The following is a 19,938-nucleotide window of genomic DNA, read 5'->3' on the forward strand; positions in this document are numbered from 1 at the left end:
ATGCAGAAAAGATATATTCATCTCTGGAGTAAGTATATATTCTATTAAGAATGAAACACTATCCGTTCCATGGTGGAAATGGTCCAATGTAATTAACCTGCTGCAAGGTGGTAGGCTGATCACCTCAAGGAATGGTGCCATATTGAGGACTCAGTGTTGGTCTCTGCTGCTGGCAGATTGGGCTCCCAGCAGAGGCCGTAATCAGATTGGCCTTGGTGAGTGGAAGTCCATGTTGCTGAGTCCATGCATAGCCTCCATCCCCGACACCATGGTCACTTCATACATGAGCCTATTGGGTTATGATAGGGTTGCCTGGGAAGAGAGGCTGACTGGTACTCACAGACTACATCACCCTATGCCCTTGAATATTAAAACCCTCTTCTGCCGGGGGTCCCCCTTTGATGAGCATTCACATGGAACTAACATATCTTCCTGTTTTATGCCCAGTCAAAGAGGTATATCCACATACCTCTTTCCCAGATTTCCTTGTCACCAGTTTTCCAACCACGATCTTTTTAAGTCCTCAATTATCCAGCCAAACCAATGGAAGCAGCCCATGAATTGTATATAATCGCACATCTGGCTGTTACTTTTTCCTGGCAAAATAAACAACCAGATGCGTTGCTTAAAATTCTGCCCACTGGAAGGATTTCCGTCCACCACTGTCCTTCAGGATGCCCCAGGAAGGAGCTGCGGTGCTGCAGCTGTCCACACTCAGTGGTGCCTGCACGTCTTGCAGAACCATCGGTAAACCTGTCCCGAGCCTTTTCTTTCTCTGTCAACTGATTGTAGGGGACTCCCCATGAGGTCATAGGTCCAAACTGGGAAAGAAAAGGCAGTGTAGCAGAACTGGGGACCATGGCATTTGGGACACTTCATGTAAATTACTTGTGCCTTCACGACCTGCTCAGACCCCATCATGTATACACCACTTCCATTGGATAATGGAGTGCTGCTGTGCATGCCTCCATTTATAGCTTGGTAGGCCAGCTAACACTCAATTCCTTATGGTCAACTCAGGCCCCACGGTAACTTGCTGGCTCATGGTTCAGTCTCTACTAAGGCTTGATGGCAGGCCAAGGGCTATTTCTCAAAACAAGTGTAGTTCACCACAGTGGATGGCAGGGCTTGCTTCAAAATCCTGGGGGCCTGTGCTGTGATTCACCTAATGGGCCTGCTAAAGACTCCAGACAGCATTCTTTGTCCATCTGCCATGGAGACGCCAAGCACTATTGAATCTGTTGGATCGTATGGTCCAAGTGGCAGAGCAGGTTGCACAGCAGCCAGGACCTGCTGCAGAGACTTCTCTTGTTCTGTGCCCCTCAAATTAGCAGCTTTTTGGTTCACCCAGTAAATGAGTTGGACTAATGCACCCAAGTGAGAAATATACTGCCTCCAAACGCCACAGAGGCCTACCAGGCATTGTGTCTCCTTTTCACTTGCAGGCGTGGGGCCAGATGCATCAATGTATTCTCTGCCTTAGAAGGGAAATCTCCATGTACCCCACAACACTGGTCTCCCCTTGAGTGAACTGAAGAGCCATGACTCTCTGATTTTATGATTCGAGTTAGACTTTTGTTCTCTCAACCTAGAATTTGCTTATACACATCAAGTAAGAATTTAGTGGGCTTCCTGTCTATTTCACTTCTAGGAACAGCGTGATCAATTAGCCTCATGGGTCAGTGTGAGTCAGGCTGCTCTGAGGGCTGCTTTGACTCTGCTGTGCCAGACAGTGGCCACGTTCACCTGGCCTCAGGTGGTTGATGCTGCCACGTGGCCCCTGCCACCACAGGATGCAATCACACCCATTGCATTTAGGTTTCCCAATTCAGTAACTGAAGTTCCACTGTAAGACCTGCCCTATGTAGAAAAGCAGCTGTGGGATGGTTTTCCAAGGACGCTGAGGCTCCTCACATGAGTTTATTTCTCAAAGTTGTGGTGAAACGGTCTTTGGACCCTTCCAGTGTGAGTGAGTTGGTTTTAAATGGTGAATCCACCTTAACATTCCATCTCCCTAAGCTTTGAATCCCTTTTTCTACTTTAAATCAAAACCGTTCTGACATTTCCAACTCAGTCACTGTGGCCCACCCTTTGGTCCATGTTCCAGCCAACCAACCAACCAACCAACCAAACAACCAACCAACCAAACAACCAAACAACCAACCAACCAAACAACCAAACAGCCAAACAACCAAACAACCAAACAGCCAAACAGCCAAACAGCCAACCAAACAACCAAACAACCAACCAAACAACCAAACAGCCAAACAGCCAAACAGCCAACCAACCAACCAACCAACCAACCAACCAAACAACCAACCAAACAACCAAACAGCCAAACTGCTAGAGCCCTTTCTGACTCCCTGAGCTGCAGCATTCAGTGCAGAATCTCTCAGTGAGTCCACACCAATAAATTCAGCCCAAGCCAACTTTAACCATTGTCCCATCCCTTACTATGCATTCCCACACATGTTCTGGATTTCTGTCCTTGTCATTAGAAAACTCAAGTCTTTCTTTTGGAGTGCAGTGCACCTCCTCAGGGGTCACACTGTGTCCCTCACTTGTAGGGCTGCTGGGACTTGCGTCTGCTTACAGGTCTAGAAGCAAACAGGAACTGTGAGATGGGTCCTAAGGAGACTCAGCATTGTCCTGCACAGCACCTGCCTCAGGGAGGCCATTGAGTTTCCTCAGGAATGCGGGGTGATTCCCTTCAACCTGCTGACCCAGTCTTCCAATTCAAATGGTAGTGTCATCCAGAAACACCTGCACAACACATTCAGAATAACGTTTGCTCAACCGTCTGGGCACCCAGTGGCCCAGTCAAGTTGACATATAATATTAACCATCACCATTTCCAACACTTGCCTAGCAGATCTGATGCACTGTGGTGACAACAAATGTTTATCCATTTCAATTGAACATACAGGCCATTGTGTCCATAGAATATTGATTCGTTTTGATATTAACTTGTCACTGATAACATATCTTGCAGCATGTTGCATGTTTTGAAAAGTTCGCCACATATCAACAAATGCATCCAAACCTAGTTTGTCAAGATGTGCTAAGTACACGATACTCTGTGGGTGCAAGTTTCCAGGCATAGGGCTCAGAACCTCTTACTCAAGTTAATGAATCAAAGAAAAGATTGAAATATAGGTTAGGGAGTCAAGGAAAGCATGCTCAAGAAGTGGCATTTCTGGGCCGGGCATGGTGGCTCATGCCTGTAATCCCAGCACTTTGAGAGACCAAGGTGGGCAGTTCACCTGAGGTTGGGAGTTAGAGACCAGCCAGGCCAACACAGTGAAACCCTGTCTCTACTAAAAATACAAAAATTAGCTAGGCATGGTGGGCCTGTAGTTCAAGCTACTTGGGAATCTCTTGAACCCGGGAGGCGGAGGTTGCAGTGAGCTGAAATCACACCATTGCACTCCAGCCTGGGCGACAGAGTGAGACTCTCTCAGAAAAAAAAGAAGTGGCATTTATGTCCAGTGCTGAAGGATGAATGCCAGGGAATTCTTTGCCCTGTTGTTTATGATTGTGAAAAGTTAGAAAACACCCAACGATTTGTCAGCTATAGTGCTTTGCACCCATTCGGTGGGTTTCCTTCCACTAGCTCCCAGTGGAGGCATGGTGACTGGAGAACTCAGCCCATGCACAAAGAGATGAGCTGCTAGGTCCTTCTGTACAACCTGTACAGTGGAGAAAATCAGGTGCATTTCACATTTTGCTTCATACTTTGAAGTATTGCATGAGTTTTCTTCATAATTGTGTTTCATGCTCATCAACATAAAAATGAAATCAAAATTAAAAATTACTGGTGGGACTATATCCATAGAACTCATTTATAGGGCAATTCAGCAATATGTAAAAAAAGGTTTACAAACCCCATGCCCCTTGCCTTAAAATGATTTTACTTTTAGAGTTTTGATGTGGACACATATGGATATACAAAGAGATATAAGGATATTTATCAAGGATTGCTGTATTAGAGAAAAATTGCAAATAATGCAAATGTCAACGGCAAGGGACATTGACATCAGTTAAGGTCCATTCCCAGAAGGAAATCCTCGATGGCTCTTAGAAATGATGTGTAGAAAACTATGAATGATAATTCGCTTGGGAAACAAAGCAGATAAAAGCAAAAAGTAGACTGATAAAAGCAGTGAGTAAATGATAAGTCCCTTGCAAACAGGAGCAAGAGTAACTGCAGTTTTCAGGAACACAGTCATTTCTCCAAGTTACCTCCGCTATTAAATACTTCAAAGGCGATGGCAAATGACAGGGGAAACCTGTTTGGTTCTGGAAAATGTACCATTCTGTACAGTTATTCTCAAAATAAATTGTTTGATCTTGGATTAGGGTAGAGCTTTTATGAAAGAAAAACATACATGTGCTTCAGATGTCAGTCTTAATAATAAAGGGACTCAAAAGTCAATTCCACGAAGGCGCAGGCTTGGGGATTCCTTTGTCAGAGAACGATTGTCCAGGTCCAAGTCGCGCAGAGGAAGTTTGTCCTTGGCAGGCTGTGTGAGACTTTGTGCAGCGCACTGTCTTTCTCCAGCCTCCAGGGTGTCCGGAGGAGTCCTGGTGTCAGCGGCGGATCCATGAGCCTGCTCACAAAGCTCTAGGGGAGGGAAAGAGAGGCAGGAGGCGCATGGCTGAAATCAGGATGAGTGACAGCAGCTCTGGCAGATCAGGCAGGGGAATGGCTCAAAGTTAGTTCTGATAAACCAGAGCACAAGGAGACAATCACGATACCACAGATAATAATTTTTAGTAAGTTAGAACAAAATTTTTAAAAGGCTGTCATTTATTGTAAATATTTGCCACCCATTTTGGGACAAGCACAGTTTAGTGGTATGGCTGTGTGTGTGTGTGTGTGTGTGTGTGTGTGTGTGTGTGTGTGTGTGTGTGTGTCTGTGAGAGAGAGAGAGAGAGAGAGAGAGATTTGAGATTTAGAGGGAAGGTTCATATAAAGATTAATATCTTACCTAAATAGAAGAAGGAGGACCCTATTCCTGTTTGATAGCTCTCTGTGCTTAGAGGAAAACATAGATAACTCAGCAGGGGTGGTGTGAGGATCCAATGATATAATTTTATGTGAATAACCAGACCTTACATTTGCATGACAATTAGTAGGCAATCAGTAAATGACATTAGTATCGTTATTGTTATTACCCTTGTTAGTATAGGAAAAGACAACAGGTAGGGTCTCCTTGCACTCTCTTCTGTTTTGAGCCAAGTCAGCCTCTTTGTGGTTGGATAGCAGAGGCTTTGCATGCAGAACCCATATCCATTCTCTATCAGTTTGTTAAGGTTGCTGTAACGAAGTACCACAAACTGACTGGCTTAAATAATAAGAAATATATTTACTTACAGTTCTAGAGCCTAGAGGTCCAAGATCAAGGTCTTGGCAGCCCACGCCCCCTTTGAAGACTTTAAGGAAGACTCCATTCTTGCCTCTTCCCAGCTTCGAGTGGTTTCTGGCTGTCCTTGGTGTTCCTTGAATTGTAGCTGCATCACTCTGGTTTCTGCCTCCCTCTTCATGTGTGTGTCTGTGTGTCTGTGTCTCTCCTTGTAAGAAGGTTAGTCATCAGATTTAGGGCTCGCCCTATTCCAGTATGACTTCATCTTAATTTTATTACATCCACTAAGACACTATTTACAAATAATCTCACATTCACAGGTATTAAGGGTTAGGACTTGAATGTATATTTTGTGGGTGGCTATACCCCTAAATGCACTCACCTTCTGGTAACAGAACTGTGCCATTTTGTTGGGTCCCTGGATTTAGGAGGGTCAGTCTGCCCCAGGCTGGGGGAATGGGCATGTGACCCAGGACTGGCCACTCCTTTGGCTGCAGAGATTGGTTTTTATGTCTGAATCAGGCAATGAGACACAAAGCTGGGATTTTTGCTGGAACTCTTGGAAAAGAAACCTCTCTTTCTGCTGGGCTAAATTGAGAGAATATGAACCCAGCCTTATCCACAGTCACCACATGGGCAGAGTCTACCAGCAAGTGAGGAAAGCCTGCCTGCAGGGGCAGCCACAGGTTCCAAGTCCTGGTGATGTAATTAGGGCCCCTGGATCCTACTGAACCTGAACTCAAATGCTTCTGACTTTTCCAATTAGATAAGCAAATACATTCACTTTTTTTTTCTTTTTTGCTTAAGACATTTGGAGTTTTTTTTTTCTATAAGCAGAAGAATCTTGAATGATATTCTCTCTTCATTTTCTCATTTATATTTTTCTTCTTTCATGAAAAACATGTGTCACCTGCCCTCAAGCAGCTCACAGTTGAATGTGGAGATGAACAGAGGCTGTGGACCCCCTGGGAGCGTCAACAAGGGGAGTCAGATGCCCCTCATTCAGCTCCCATTCCACCAGCTACTACCTGTACAACCCATGGCAAGTTGCTCAGACTCTCTGAGCTTCTGTTTCCTCACCTAGAGAGTGGGAACAAAATAGTCTTTTTCTTATGGGATAGTGGTAAGGATTCAATGAATCAATATTTATAAAATGCTTGGAACAATGCTTGACACTTTGTAACAGCTATTGGCTATTAGGGGCAGAAAATGTTCCTCAATTTCCGTAAGGGCCCTATGAAGTTAGTGCTATTGTCTGCATTTTGCAAATACGGAAACTCAAGCTAACTGCAGTGATATGGCTTACCCAATTCTCACAGTGAGAAAGGTTCAGAGCTGGATAGAGAATACAGGGTCCTTGACACTTGGCTGCGTGGTCTCCCATAGGTCAGAAGTAGATCACAGAAGTCTCAATAGCAGCTCTGAGGTCTTCTGGGTATGAAATAATTAATGATGACAAAGGGCTTTCTAGGGAATTGGTTCCTGGAAAGGGAGTCTCTCAAGTTATCAAATTTGCCCAGGTTGGTTTTCCCAGTACCTGACTTACAGTAAGTACCCAATTGCATGAATAAATGAACAAAAATAGCCTTTATACATCACTGTTACATGAATAGCCCGGCCTAGAATTAAGGGATATAATTTGCCAGGACAGCTCTGGGGATGCATTCAGATATTTCACCTATTTCTTTTCAAAAAATATACTGAGCTCCTGCGTATGCCAGACCTTATGCAAAATTCTGAGTGTACAGTATTTTGTATACATTGGTCTATAAAACCAGCACATCATCAGCAGTTGTGGAATTTATAATCTCATAGTAAACACAGGCAATATACAAGTAAATAACGAATACAGACATAATTACAGATGGTGATCATGTTAGAGACCTAACAAATAGAATTCTATGAGAGAAAGTAATGGAGCATGGATAAATTATTTATATAACTTGATCATGGATGGCCTCTTTGAAAAGGTAACATCTTGAGCTGAGAAGGAGCTAGCCATGCCAATGCCAAGAGAGGAGGGTTCTACGATCTAGAAGAAAGAATCTGACATATACTAGGAATGAAGCAGAAGTGTCATGGCAGGTGGTGTTGGCTGGGTGAATACAGGCACAGATGTGGTTGGAAAGGTAGGAGGTCAGAGAGGATCTGAGCCCACAGAGTCCAAAAGAGGAGGGTCCAGCACATTGCAGGTACTCAGGGATTACCTGTTTAAAAATTAAATGAACATTAAATGGTCTGTGCTATGGGGTTGGATTTCACTGTTGATACTCTTGAAATAAGCTGTTCTCAATGGCTATGGCCTTTCTTAATCATTATAATTTCTTATTGCATTTGGCTTAGTCAAGAAGACATTAGAGCCAGGTGCGGTGGCTCATGCCTTTTCAGCACTTTGTGAGGCCAAGGCCGGTGGACCGCCTGAGGTCAGGAGTTCAAGACCAGCCTGGCCAACATGGTGAAACCCCCGTCTCCCCTAAAAATACAAAAATTAGCTGGGCATGGTGGTGCACACCTGTAATCCCAGCTACTTGGGAGGCTGAGGCAGGAGAATTGCTTGAACCTAGGAGGCAGAGGTTGCAGTGAGCCAAGATCGCACCATTGCACTCCAGCCTGGGCAACAGAGTGAGACTCCACCTCAAAAAAAAAAAAAAAAAAAAAAAAAAAAAAAGAAAAGAAAAAAAAAAGAAAGAAAAGAAAAAAGACATTAGGGAATGACAGCAAACACCTCAATAAAGGAAATCCAAGAGAATTCTAAGACTGCAGGGTAGAGACAGATTTCCAAGCTCTTTGATGTACTCAGCAATGCCCTTCTCAACCCTGAATTCAATTTATAAACTTTCAACGCCTGGACAATGACTACTGGTGCTGTTTAGAAGATGGCCTTGAAGAATTCCACAAGGTCATAAAAGATTTTAATTCTAGGTGGTAGCCAAGAACAATGAGAGCTTATTCAATCTCTGTTCTGGGCCTTCTGTTTCATGTGCTCTAAAAGAGTTTTTGGAACAGATGTATGCTGGGGACTTTGTTCACTAAAATCAACTTCCCAAAGCATAGTTCAGTTCTTGAGTTGCTCTGAATCTAATTTATCCTCCTTGTATTAGCAAGTCATCTTGCTTGAACAAACCGCTTATTGGCTTCCCAGTGCCCAGACAATAAACTGAAAATTCCTTCAGATGGCACTTTCAGGTCTCCTGGAATTGAGCTTCATCATCTTTTCACTCTCTCTGCCTTCACCATGTTGCTTGACTTTGCTTGATGTCAAATATGTTCATTCCCGTGGTGTCCCCTTTGCCTGGCATGAACTTTCTCAAACTTTCATCTTAGTCTTGTGACTGTGGTTGGAAAGGTAGGAGGTCAGAGAGGATCTGAGCCCACAGAGTCCAAAAGAGGAGGGTCCAGCACATTGCAGTTACTCAGGGATGACCTGTTTAATAATTAAATGAACATTAAATGATCCGTGCTATGGGGTTGGATTTCACTGTTGATACTCTTGAAATAAGCTGTTCTCAATGGCTATGGCCTTTCTTAGTCATTATAATTTCTTATTACATTTGGCTTAGTCAAGAAGACATTAGAGCCAGGTGCTCTATGAGGCTAAATACAAATGCCAACTCCTCTGTGAAGCCTTCTTTGATTTCACTAGTTTGAATGGATCCCTCCTTATTTCAAGGATCTTTGTAAATTAGCATTTTGTTTATTAATATGGAGATGCCTATCATATTATGCCTTAGACTTTTTTTTTTTGCCGCATCTCTACTGCTCATGCCTCCTCCTTATCCCAGCCTGTCTTCTCCACTTCACAGTGTCACTTTCCATGTGCTTCTGATATTGGTTAATGCCTGTCGCCTCTTCTAATAATAACTAATAATTATGAGGACTTACTAAATGCCAGGCACTGTTCTAATAAACGTATATGTGTTAACTTATTTCATCCTCGTAAGAATCATATGATTGCTGTTAGTTCCACTTTACAGATGAGATGAGAAAACTGAGGCAGAGACAGATGAAATGCCAACGTCACACAGCTAAATGCAGGAGGCACGATTCAAGCCAAGGCAGTGAGGCTCCAAAGTTCATGGCTGACAAATTATTCTAGACCACCTCTCTCCTAGAGTAGGGGATTAGTTCTGTGTTTCCTTTGGCTTGGTCGTTGGGGCAATATTCCCAGTACTTGGCATGGTGCTTAGTACATAGTAGGGGCTCAGTATATACCTTGTGGAATGAAGGAAGCATAGTTTTGCATGTCCGTTAAGTTTCCTGAAGGCGGAGACTAGATGGCAAGGGGCAGGAAGGCAGGTAGCCTGTGTGCCACATCACCTTGGACTCCCAATGATCCCTAGCACCTAAGCAGATGTCGGGTACCTAATAATCATGTTATTATTTGAGCATTTAGATGTGAGGGTTCTAATGCTTTCAGATGTATTTGCTAATCCTTAGTGACTATCTTATAGACTAGTTTCTATCATTGTCCCCATCTTGCAATGAGATGACTGAGGTGCATTGAGACTGAGTCATTTGTTCAGGTTCACGTGACAGCTAAGTGGTGGCACCAGGGTTGAAATCTGCCACGCCTTCTATGTTTTCATTTGTCTGTATTCCGCACCATATCTCAGCTCTACCTTGCCTTTACCCTTTTTTTTTTTTTTTTTTTTTGAGATGGAGTCTCGCTCTGTTGCCCAGGCTGGAATGCAGTGGTGCAATCTCGGCTCACTGCAAGCTCCGCCTCCCGGGTTCACGCCATTCTCCTGCCTCAGCCTTCTGAGTAGCTGGGACTACAGGCGCCTGCCACCACGCCTGGCTAATTTTTTGTATTTTCAGTAGAGACAGGGTTTCGCCGTATTAGCCAGGATGGTCTCGATCTCCTGACCTCGTGATCTGCCCCCCTTGGCCTCCCAAAGTGTTGGGATTACAGGCGTGAGCCACTGCGCCCAGCCCTCCTTTACCTATTAGTGAAATGCTTATTGACCGAAGAAGCAGAAATTGTATAGGGCACAGAAATAGATAAGAAATGGTCGGGTGTGGTGGCTCACACCTGTAATCCTAGCTTTTTGGGAGGCCAAAGCGGGTAGATCACCTGAGGTCAGGAGTTCGAGACCAGCCTGGCCAACATGGTGAAACCCTGTCTCTACTAAAAATACAAAAATCAGCCAGGCATGGTGGTAGGCACCTGTAATCCCATCTACCCAGGAGGCTGAGGCAGGAGACTTGCTTGAACCCAGGAGGTAGAGGAGGTTGCAGTGAGCCAAGATCGCATCACTGTACTCCAGCCTGGGCAACAGAGCAAAAACTCCACCTCAGAAAAAGAAAAAAAAAAAAAAAAAAAGAAAAAGAAAAAAAGGGAAAGAAAGAAATAGGTAAGGAAGGGTAGAGAAGGGGAATTGAAGAGTGGTAAGAAAACTGGGTGAAGCAAACAGTGCTTGGATGAAGGATTTGGAAAGGATGCAATTGATAGATTAAGAAAAAAAAACAATGTTTCAAATACTTGGAAGAACCAGGCAGGTAAATGGAAATTAGGGGCGTTGGAGGGGATGGCTGTAGAGTGACAGAGACCATGGTGAACAGACAAGCACAAAGACGCTGGCACCGCTGCACATTGCCATGCAGCAGGGATGGGGCCAAGGATGATCAGAGCTTATAATTTTTCAGAGAAGATGAAAATCTGGACTGTATGTGAAATTCTTCACTTTTTTTTTTTTTTTTTTTTTTTTTTTTTGAGACAGAGTCGTGCTCTGTCTCCCAGGCTGGAGTGCAGTGGTGTGATCCGGCTCACTGCAACCTCCACCTCCCGGGTTCACGCCATTCTCCTGCCTCAGCTTCCCGAGTAGCTGGGACTACAGGCACCCGCCACCACGCCTGGCTTGTTTTTTTGTATTTTTAGTAGAGATGGGGTTTCACTGTGTTAGCCAGGATGGTGTCCATCTCCTGACCTCGTGGTCTGCCCGCCTTGGCCTCCCAAAGTGTTGGGATTACAGGCGTGAGCCACCGCACCCGGCCAATTCTTCACTTTTTAAACTGTGGGTAAGAATTTCTGCTTAAATGAACAATAATCACTCTGTGGGTTAAACCTATGGTGAATGTAGCTAAATGAGGTCCCAAGTATAAAGGGCAGGCCAGCTTTTGGAGCACCTTGAACGTCCGCATGAGGACTTTGGGAACTCATTCATACTCAACACACAAAATGATGCGTAAATGAACATGGCTTAATCTTTGGGGGTAATGGAACTGTTGTGTTGGGGGTTAGACTTGTTTATTCTTTGCTAGGGTACAAATACTGCATACTTGCAATTCTCTATGATTTTCTGAAGGAGCTGATTTACAATCTCAAAATGCGCACTTTGTTTTCTTCACTTCTTAGCTCATACATGACCCAGAAGAAGATCTGGTCCTTCAAGAAGCAAGAAAGAAGACAAACAGATGAATGACAAAGACAACCAGGTAACCTGGCGGTGCAAAGGATTCAACTCCTAGCTTGTGGATTTAGGAATCTGTGCTGGGAGATTTGGGACAATAACAAAGATGGGAGTGGTGATTTGGCAGGGCAGGGCTTCAGGGGCAGGGGTCGGAGCGAGGCAGGGGGCATTGAGTGTCTGAAACTAAGCAAGACCACGAAGAATAAAATCCAAGTGAAGGGAGTCACTTTATCCATTGCTTCTTCTTCCATTTAGTCAGGTCCATGTGTCCTGAGCACCTACTATGGGCTCAGCACCGTGCTGGCCACCAGGGACAAAGAACAGAAACGCCCTGGAGGTGAGGATGGACCTGACCTCTGAGCAGCAAAATTCTTAAGACGCAAGCAGTCAGGCAAACTGGATGTGAATCTTGTCTCTGTCACTTATTTGTTGCATGACTTCAAAGAACTTTCTTAGCGTCTCATAGCTTCAGTTTCCGGTTTGGTAAAATGGGAATAGTAATCAAATCAATTCCATAGATTTATTGTGAGATTAACTAAGAGTAATTGTGTAGACCACTCAGCACAGTGGCTGGCACATAGCAAGTGCTGAACAAGTGACAGTATTTGTTCCTTTTATGTATTAATATAAGTCCTCTAATAGAAGAATATAGAAACTACACTGATGATACCAAGGGGGGGATATTTTTTTATCTCTTCTTTTTATTTTATTTATTTCCAACAGAGCATGCACTATAGTTTAAAATTATGTTCCCAAATATTTACTAGCTCTTCTACACTGTCTTTTCCTTGCCCTCACTAGATGGCAAGGGGCAGGAAGGCAGGTAGCCTGTGTCCTACATCACCTTGGCCTCCCAATGATCCCTAGGACCTAAGCAGATATTAGGTACCTAATAATCATGTTGTTGTTATTATTTTTATTATTATTTGAGACAGTCTTGCTCTGTCGCCTGGGATGGAGTGAAGTGGTGTGATTTCAGCTCACTGCAACCTCCGCTTCCCAGGTTCAAGCGATTCTCCTGCCTCAGCCTCCTGAGTAGCTAGGCAGGCGTGCGCCACCACACCAGGCTAATTTTTGTATTTTTAGTAGATACAGGGTTTCACCATGTTGGTCAGGCTGGTCTCAAACTCCTGACCTCATGATCTGCCCGCCTCAGCCTCCCAAAGTGCTGGGATTACAGGCGTGAGCCACCGCGCCCAGCCTATCGTGTTATTATTTGAGCGTTTAGGTGAGAGGGTTCTAATGCATTTGGATGTATTTGCTAATCCTTAGCAACAATCTCATAGACTAGTTTCTATCATTGTCCTTATCTTGCACTGAGATAACTGAGGTGCAGAGAGACTGAGTCGTTTGCTCAGGTTCACGCAACAACTAGGACCTGGAGCTAGGGTTGAAATGTGCTCTGGCCATGCTGTTGGCTCTGCCTCTATCCACTGTGAATGGAATATCTGTTGAATAAATAAACAAATGAATGTGTAATTTAAAAAGGCTTATGGAGGAGACAATTTAATTGAATAGAAGGATAAGTAGCAGTTTGTAGGTAAGCTAGGGACAGACGTACAAATGTGGCCATGCATGAGAAAGGTTGTAAGTTTAGGAAGATCAAGTATAGCAAATAAATAAATGAATGGACACACAAATGAGTAAATGAATGAGTGTGTGTGTGTGTGTTTGTGTGTGTGACAGCGGGAGAAAGAGAGAGCACAGAAGTGTGGGTCTTACCGAGCCCTCTATGCCGTGTTCCTAAGGAACTTGCACATTTTCCTGCTGGCAGCCAGGAAACACTGAGGGGGAAAACATGGGACATGATCGCTTTCACTTATTTGAAATCCGCATTCTGATTTGAATAAGGACAGACCACAAGTTAGAAGAGACCTGTGAATCTGGGGGCAGGGGGACCCGTTCGGAGACTCCTGAAGTAGCCGGGATGAGAATCAGGGATATGGATCAGCATTATCAAGTTTCAGATAGTTCTAAAATGAGTCTTTTGCTATTAAGGGCAAGAAATATTTCCAATTATAATTTGCAATGGTCTGCAGAAACAAATGAGAGCAAACTGGAACCTTATTCGGAGAGGGATTGCCTTCCTAAATGGATTTTTGAACTGTTTCTTTTTTTTTTTTTTTACTAGTATTGGCCTGCACATGCCTGCCTAGGTGTTACTTTCATTCTTGCACAAACTCAGGCAGACACTAAACTCTCAGAATGTCTTTAGTTTGGGAATTTAAACATAAGGAACCGTTAGGTTTTGCAGTGGCTGCCATACCAAAACATAAATCATGCCAAAATTGTTTGAAATCCTGTCTTTAGAAGGTTGTGTGTTTTGACAAACCTTGCAGCAAATTTGGTCCAGCTTTTGGATTTGTAATGAAACCTGAAACCAAGCATTCTCGCCTGCCTTGGGGTCTCCTAGCGCAAGTTCCAAGCAGCCTTAGTGTAATACCTACCCTAATCTCATCCTGGCAGGCTACATTAGTGTGTTGGGCTGCGCTGCTGGAAGTTTGGGGTGGACTCAGCAAATATTTCATGCAATTATGAAGAAGGACTGATCAAGACAGCAATACACTTTTCTGTGTCTGAGTATTTTTAAGAGTGTAAATTGCAGAATTAGCAATACCTTATCCCCTGTTGGCTAGTGACTTGGAGATACCCAAGCCATGATTGGGGCAGAAAGTTAATTAATCTGCTTATTAAAAAGAAGAAATGTCTCATTTGCATGCATTTGCATTCAGGTCTTGAATTCATCATGCTTTTTGGTGGTCGTTTGCTTTATTTCCTTAATACCACTGACCTACCTAGGTGTTAGCTCAATACATTTAAATTTTCTGTGGCTGAGCTTTGTTTAAGTGTCGTATCTCTGGTTATGGTTGGTTCTAGCAGAATCTGATTATTTCATAGATCGCTTAATTCTCTATAGAGATTCTTTCCCCTTCCATGGGCTGTTGGGGTTTCTTATAGTTATCATATACCACAGTTGGGAAAAGATTTGTTTACTTGACCAATCTTGGAAAATATAGACTTTGTCTCCACAAGAGTTGGACATGTTATCTGGGGATGATCCATTAAATTATTTGCAATTTCCTACTCAACTGAATTTTCCATGGTCATTTTTGTGGCAGTTTTCTCCTTTTTTGCTTTTCCTGTCTTATTGGGAGGTCTGCTTTGGGGTTTGTTTTGTTTTGTTTTGTTTTTTTCCTTCCTAGGAAAAAAGACCATTGCTCTCCTTAAGTGTATTTTCTGCATTGCACATTCAGAACGATTGTTTTTACCTGAAAATGCCCAGGCACCTTACGGGCCTGAATCAAGTCTTGGGAGAAGAGGGAGGTGGCTGGAAAGAGGGGTGAGTGGGGAGACATGGGGGTGAGATGGAGTGGAGGGCAAAGAATATAACAGCCCTTGGAACAACAGCAAGTAAAGCAAAACTACGTAGGGAGATTAGTGCAGAAATAAATCTCTGCATGTGAGTGAATCAGTGGCCCCAATTCGGGGCACCACAGTGCCCATGTTTCTGTATTTTGTAGTAATCAACATTTCTGATACATTACAACAGTGTGGTTGTCAGGGGTGAGAGGCTCGTGCAGCGGTTAGACCACCTCTATGCTAACAGGCTTAGCAATCAGGCTGCCAAGGGTCCTGGCTGGAGGAAAAAAATTAAAACCAAACCTTAGACCTCTTGTCAGACTGTGAGGAGAATTATATTTGTGAACTAGTCTACAGTGTGGACAGGAAATGACCTCTCCACAAACTGCTTCTTTAAAAACAAGCAGTGGTGCCTAAAGCTATCCAGCTTCTCTCTCTCTCCCTCTCTCTCTCTCTCTCTCTCTGTCTCTCTTTCTCTCTCTCTCTCTCTCTCTCCCTCCCTCCCTCCCACCCTCCCTCCCTCCCTCCTTCTCTCCCTTCCTCCATGCCAACCTCCCTCCCTCTCTGGATCTCCTGCTCTCTCCCTCTCCCTCCTCTCCCGTGCTCCCTCCCTCCCTCCCTCCCTCTTTCCCTCCCTCCTCTCCTCTCCCTCTCCTCTCCTGCTATAGAGGGCTCCGACAGCAGTTCCCAGCCAGCGTGTTCAGCCTGCCTGCCTGCCTGCCTCTGTGTGTGTGTGAGCGAGTGTGCGTGCGTCTACTTTGTACTGGGAAGAACACAGCCCATGTGCTCTGCATGGACGTTACTGATACTCTGTTTAGCTTGATTTTCGAAAAGCAGGCAAGATGTCCAGCACACCACATGACCCCTTCTATTCTTCTCCTTTCGGCCCATTTTATAGGAGGCATACACCATACATGGTACAGCCAGAGTACCGAATCTATGAGATGAACAAGAGACTGCAGTCTCGCACAGAGGTAAGTACTTCAACCTTGGGGATGTGTTTGTGTATTTTTGTTAAGCTATGCATGAGCTTTTCCTAGGGTTTCTGGCTGAATTCCGTGGGAAGTGTCCCACTTGATACTACCACGTATGTGGAAATGAGCGCCGGGGTGAATCCACGAGTTTGAACGCTGGGTTTCCAGGCACAGCAACTCTTGTAGCAGGGGACAGTTTCTGCCGGAATCTTGAGAGAACCCAGCACTTGATTCACATGCCAGGTTTCCAGAAATGTTGCTCTTCCAGAACTCTGGTATTTTGCAGGCTCTGAGTCAGTCCTGTTGGTGTTTCTTGAGATATAATCCCAAGGAATTTTGTGATTGTTTGCATATGACTGTCTATATATGTATTTTTTTTTATAGAAATAAATCCTAGAGGAAGTCTGCTTTGACCTGTCTTTGCTTTTCAAAGTCACCAAAATCGAGGTAAAAGGGGGGGCAGACGAGTAACCCTGCCTACTTCTCAGAACTAGCCCTGGAGGGACACATAGTATATTTCAGTGTTAAAATCAGAAACCAGTTGCTTGGGGCAAGGGGACTCTACACTTTCTCCTTTTGCTGTCGGCCGTGCCCCCCCCCCCCCCCCCCCATCACTCTACCTTAGGACAGGAGCTGGTTCAGCTTTCAAGTCAGCTCTAGTTTTTGCACATTTGAGATCTTGTGCCTGAGAGAGGGAGACTCAGCCTCCTAGGCAGCCAGCAACTCTGGGAGCAGAGAGAACAGGACTTTCAGAACTTTTTAAATGCAAAACTCCAGACTCGCCTCCTGCAATTTAAATCTTTTATGTCAGTTGACTTTTTCTCTGTGCTAGCTCAGCTGGCAGGTCTTGCTGCTGGGCTGTCCATCCGCCTGTGAGTTGGGGCTTTGTGGAAGTGTTCGGAAAAGCAGTCTGTTATAGGTACACCAAAGTTCCTTTAGGAAGTGGAAATTGCTAGGAATTTAGTCTTCTCTGCAGAGTACAAATACCAGAAGATTTATGCCAAAAAGCTTTTAGGGAATAGCTTTGGTGGAATTTTAGATTGAAGATTGACTTTTAACTCTAGGAAGGGACTCCATTAAGTTGGCATTATAGAATAAAACACACTTGCTTGAATTGTCAACAGAGCCATAGAGAATTCATGACGTTTCCTGTATTTAATACAGCTAACAAGATGTGACCTGCTTTCTGATTGGCTAACTGCTGGACAAGGACTTATATGTATTTTAAAAGCTGGGTTGTCTTTAATGACTGCTATTTTCTTTATATGTTAATACACCATAGATGCTAACTATGACTGCTGGTATCCTTGCTCTTTCTAGAAGCCAGTAGCTCCTACAGAAGTGCAAACTATGTTTTGCTTAGGGTGGTGAACTGTTGGCAGTGACTGATATTTGTGCTTGCTGTTTTATGTATGTTGCTTTGTGTGTGTTACAGTTTGTATATTTCCTTCAGATCTTTGCAACTGCGTGTTGGAATCTTAAATCTCTGCATAAACTATTGGTTGACATAGCCTGCTTTCAGAATTAGGAGGATAGAAAATGTCTTATAGTTCAGGCACACATTAATTGCAATACAGATTTGGGAAAAATAGTCTCTTAAAAGTGTGATCAGTTATAAAAAAGAGGCCAGGGACTATTATGGCTCAATTCTTGAAGAGCAACAATATTTAAAAATGACCTGTGTCCACCTTACATTTTAGAAAGTTTTTGAGGAATTGCAGAAATTCTTCTCCATCCTCCTGCAGTTAGGATCACAGGCAGCATTCTCTGATATCTGCCTGCCCTCCTGCCCATTACTGAGCACTTGGCTAGGTCTGAGCTAGGAGACTTATCTGCAAGATTTCCCTATTCTTGTCCTCAAAAAAAAATTGCAGGATTCAATATGGTCCCATGTTTGTTTCCCATTTGAGACAAGACATTTGAAAAGACCTCCTTTTTCAGTATGCTTCGCAAAGATGCCACATTATTTTTTGTGAGAGCTAAACTCAGGAATTCCTAACTTTTTGATTATGGGGTATTACTTTTAAAGATTTAGCTCTGAGTAGAGAAAGACTACTTCATAGCTCAAGAACCAAGAGAAGAAAGCTTGCTATGACAAATCTTAAAGATTTTTTTAAACCTCCCTGCCTGTGACAGTAAAGTGCTATGAACTATTTTCTGGTGTGTCCTAGAGCTCACCCTTTACATTTTTCCCTCCTTAATTAGATAATTTTTCAAATAATTATTTAAATAATTGCTTCAATACTTCTTTTTTCTTTGCTAAGCAGTAAAATACTGTCATGAACGCAATACCATATATTTGTTTTTATTTCACATGAAAAGAAGAGAGAATCAAACAATTGCTCCTAAGATATTTAAATATTTACATAAAATATTAAATTTTGATCATGATGTATATACTTTGAAAAAAATAACTTTCATGTAAAGTTACACTGTACGTTTGCCAATAATTGTTGTTTATGATAAAGCTTTTCTGAGTTCTGGAGAGGGATTGATTGGAATAAAATACAAAGATACTCAGCAAGAGTTATTAGTTTATTCACATGCAAAATCAAATATGCCTTTGAGTGATTACTTTGAGAATTTAGCCAAAGCATACAACCATTTTGGGCAAGAGTGACTCACCCATCCCTCTTCCTTCTCTCTCCTCTGGTCCCACTCCTACAGTATATAGTATTATTTCATTAAGTCTTAATCTCTCTCTCTCACACACACACACACACACACACACACACCCCACTGGGTAATGCTCTCAAGTCTCCACTCCTTTGGGAACATGGACTTGGCTAGAAAAAAAAATATAGCAAATCAGTATGTGATGAAGAAATTGTAATCAAGTTTCTGGAAATTTCCTAGAAACCTCCTTTTTTATACGGAAAGAAATTAGTAAAGAACCATGATGTTTACCTACTCTCCTTCCATGGCTGATCCCAGGGCATTTTCTCATGGGGATCGATGCCTTTCTTCCAATTAAATTAAATCAAAGTTCTTCAGAAGCTGGGAAGTTTTAGTTTAAAGAGCATGGCATTGGGAGTTAATATTATTTCTCTTACAAACTAGTTGGCATAGGTCTTGGTTCCTCATTTGCAAATTACCAACAGTGTCCCTTTAATTGAAAATTCAGATTTTCTGGTTTTTTAGCATGAGAAAGTATTGTGAAGAGTGCAGACATGATTTCTTTGCTCATGGTATTCAGTTCAAAATCACAAATGGTAATAAAATAACTGGGTAATAAGCTAGCACTTAGAGCAAGTAGTTCCTGGATCAAGTAGGTACTCATTAAACGTTTGCTGACTAGCCAATCAATGAATCAGTAGACAAAAGGAGATAATTTGAAAACCAATGCATTTATATTAGCACTTTCCCTGATAAATACACTTCTGAAGTTTTTTGGGGCCTGGTATCTCCTATTGAGCTTGAAGCAGCTTTGGGCCTGTGCTTCTCACTCTCCCTAAAGTTCTCATCTCACATCCCCCACATTTATTTTATCTGAGGTCATTTAGATCCATAATCTTTGTGGCAAAGGAAAGCAAGTGACTAAGTACTGAGAAGACCTCACCTCTCTGTAAAGGAATAGGCATGCATTAAAGAGCAAACAGCAATAACAACAACAAAAGTATGTTTTAAATGCTGCTAGGTGTTCTGAAAAGTAAATTCTTTTAAACATTAGAATCTCAGTGGAATTTAATAAAGAAATGTGTGGGTGCTCCCCCCACCCTTTAAAATGAAATGAAGAAAAACTCTGAGGTTGGCATCACTGTGTTCACTGTAATTCCCAGGCAGCAGAAAGCAGTTTACATTTTCTGTTGTGTGTGCTGTCAAAAGTTG

At 43.1% G+C, this 19,938-nt stretch overlaps 2 protein-coding genes across 10 annotated transcripts in view; one reads left to right on the forward strand and one right to left on the reverse strand.

Moving 5' to 3' along the window:
- The window catches only part of MED28 (mediator complex subunit 28), a 1,184,036-nt gene that overhangs the window by 699,583 nt on the left and 464,515 nt on the right, over positions 1-19,938 (reverse strand). The window lies entirely within an intron of this gene.
- LDB2 (LIM domain binding 2) overlaps positions 15,651-19,938 on the forward strand; it is a 399,521-nt gene continuing 395,233 nt past the window's right edge. For 8 of the 9 annotated variants that reach the window (XM_050791972.1, XM_050791973.1, XM_050791967.1 and 5 more), the window contains exon 1: positions 15,674-16,110. In XM_050791972.1, coding sequence (XP_050647929.1) covers positions 15,979-16,110 — 132 coding nt within the window. In that variant the 5' untranslated portion in view covers positions 15,674-15,978. Of the gene's footprint in view, positions 16,111-19,938 lie in introns of all 9 variants that reach the window. The other variant, XM_050791965.1, reaches the window with a different exon arrangement.

The sequence above is a fragment of the Macaca thibetana genome, chromosome 5 (genome assembly GCF_024542745.1).
Source record: "Macaca thibetana thibetana isolate TM-01 chromosome 5, ASM2454274v1, whole genome shotgun sequence".
NCBI lineage: Eukaryota > Metazoa > Chordata > Mammalia > Primates > Cercopithecidae > Macaca > Macaca thibetana.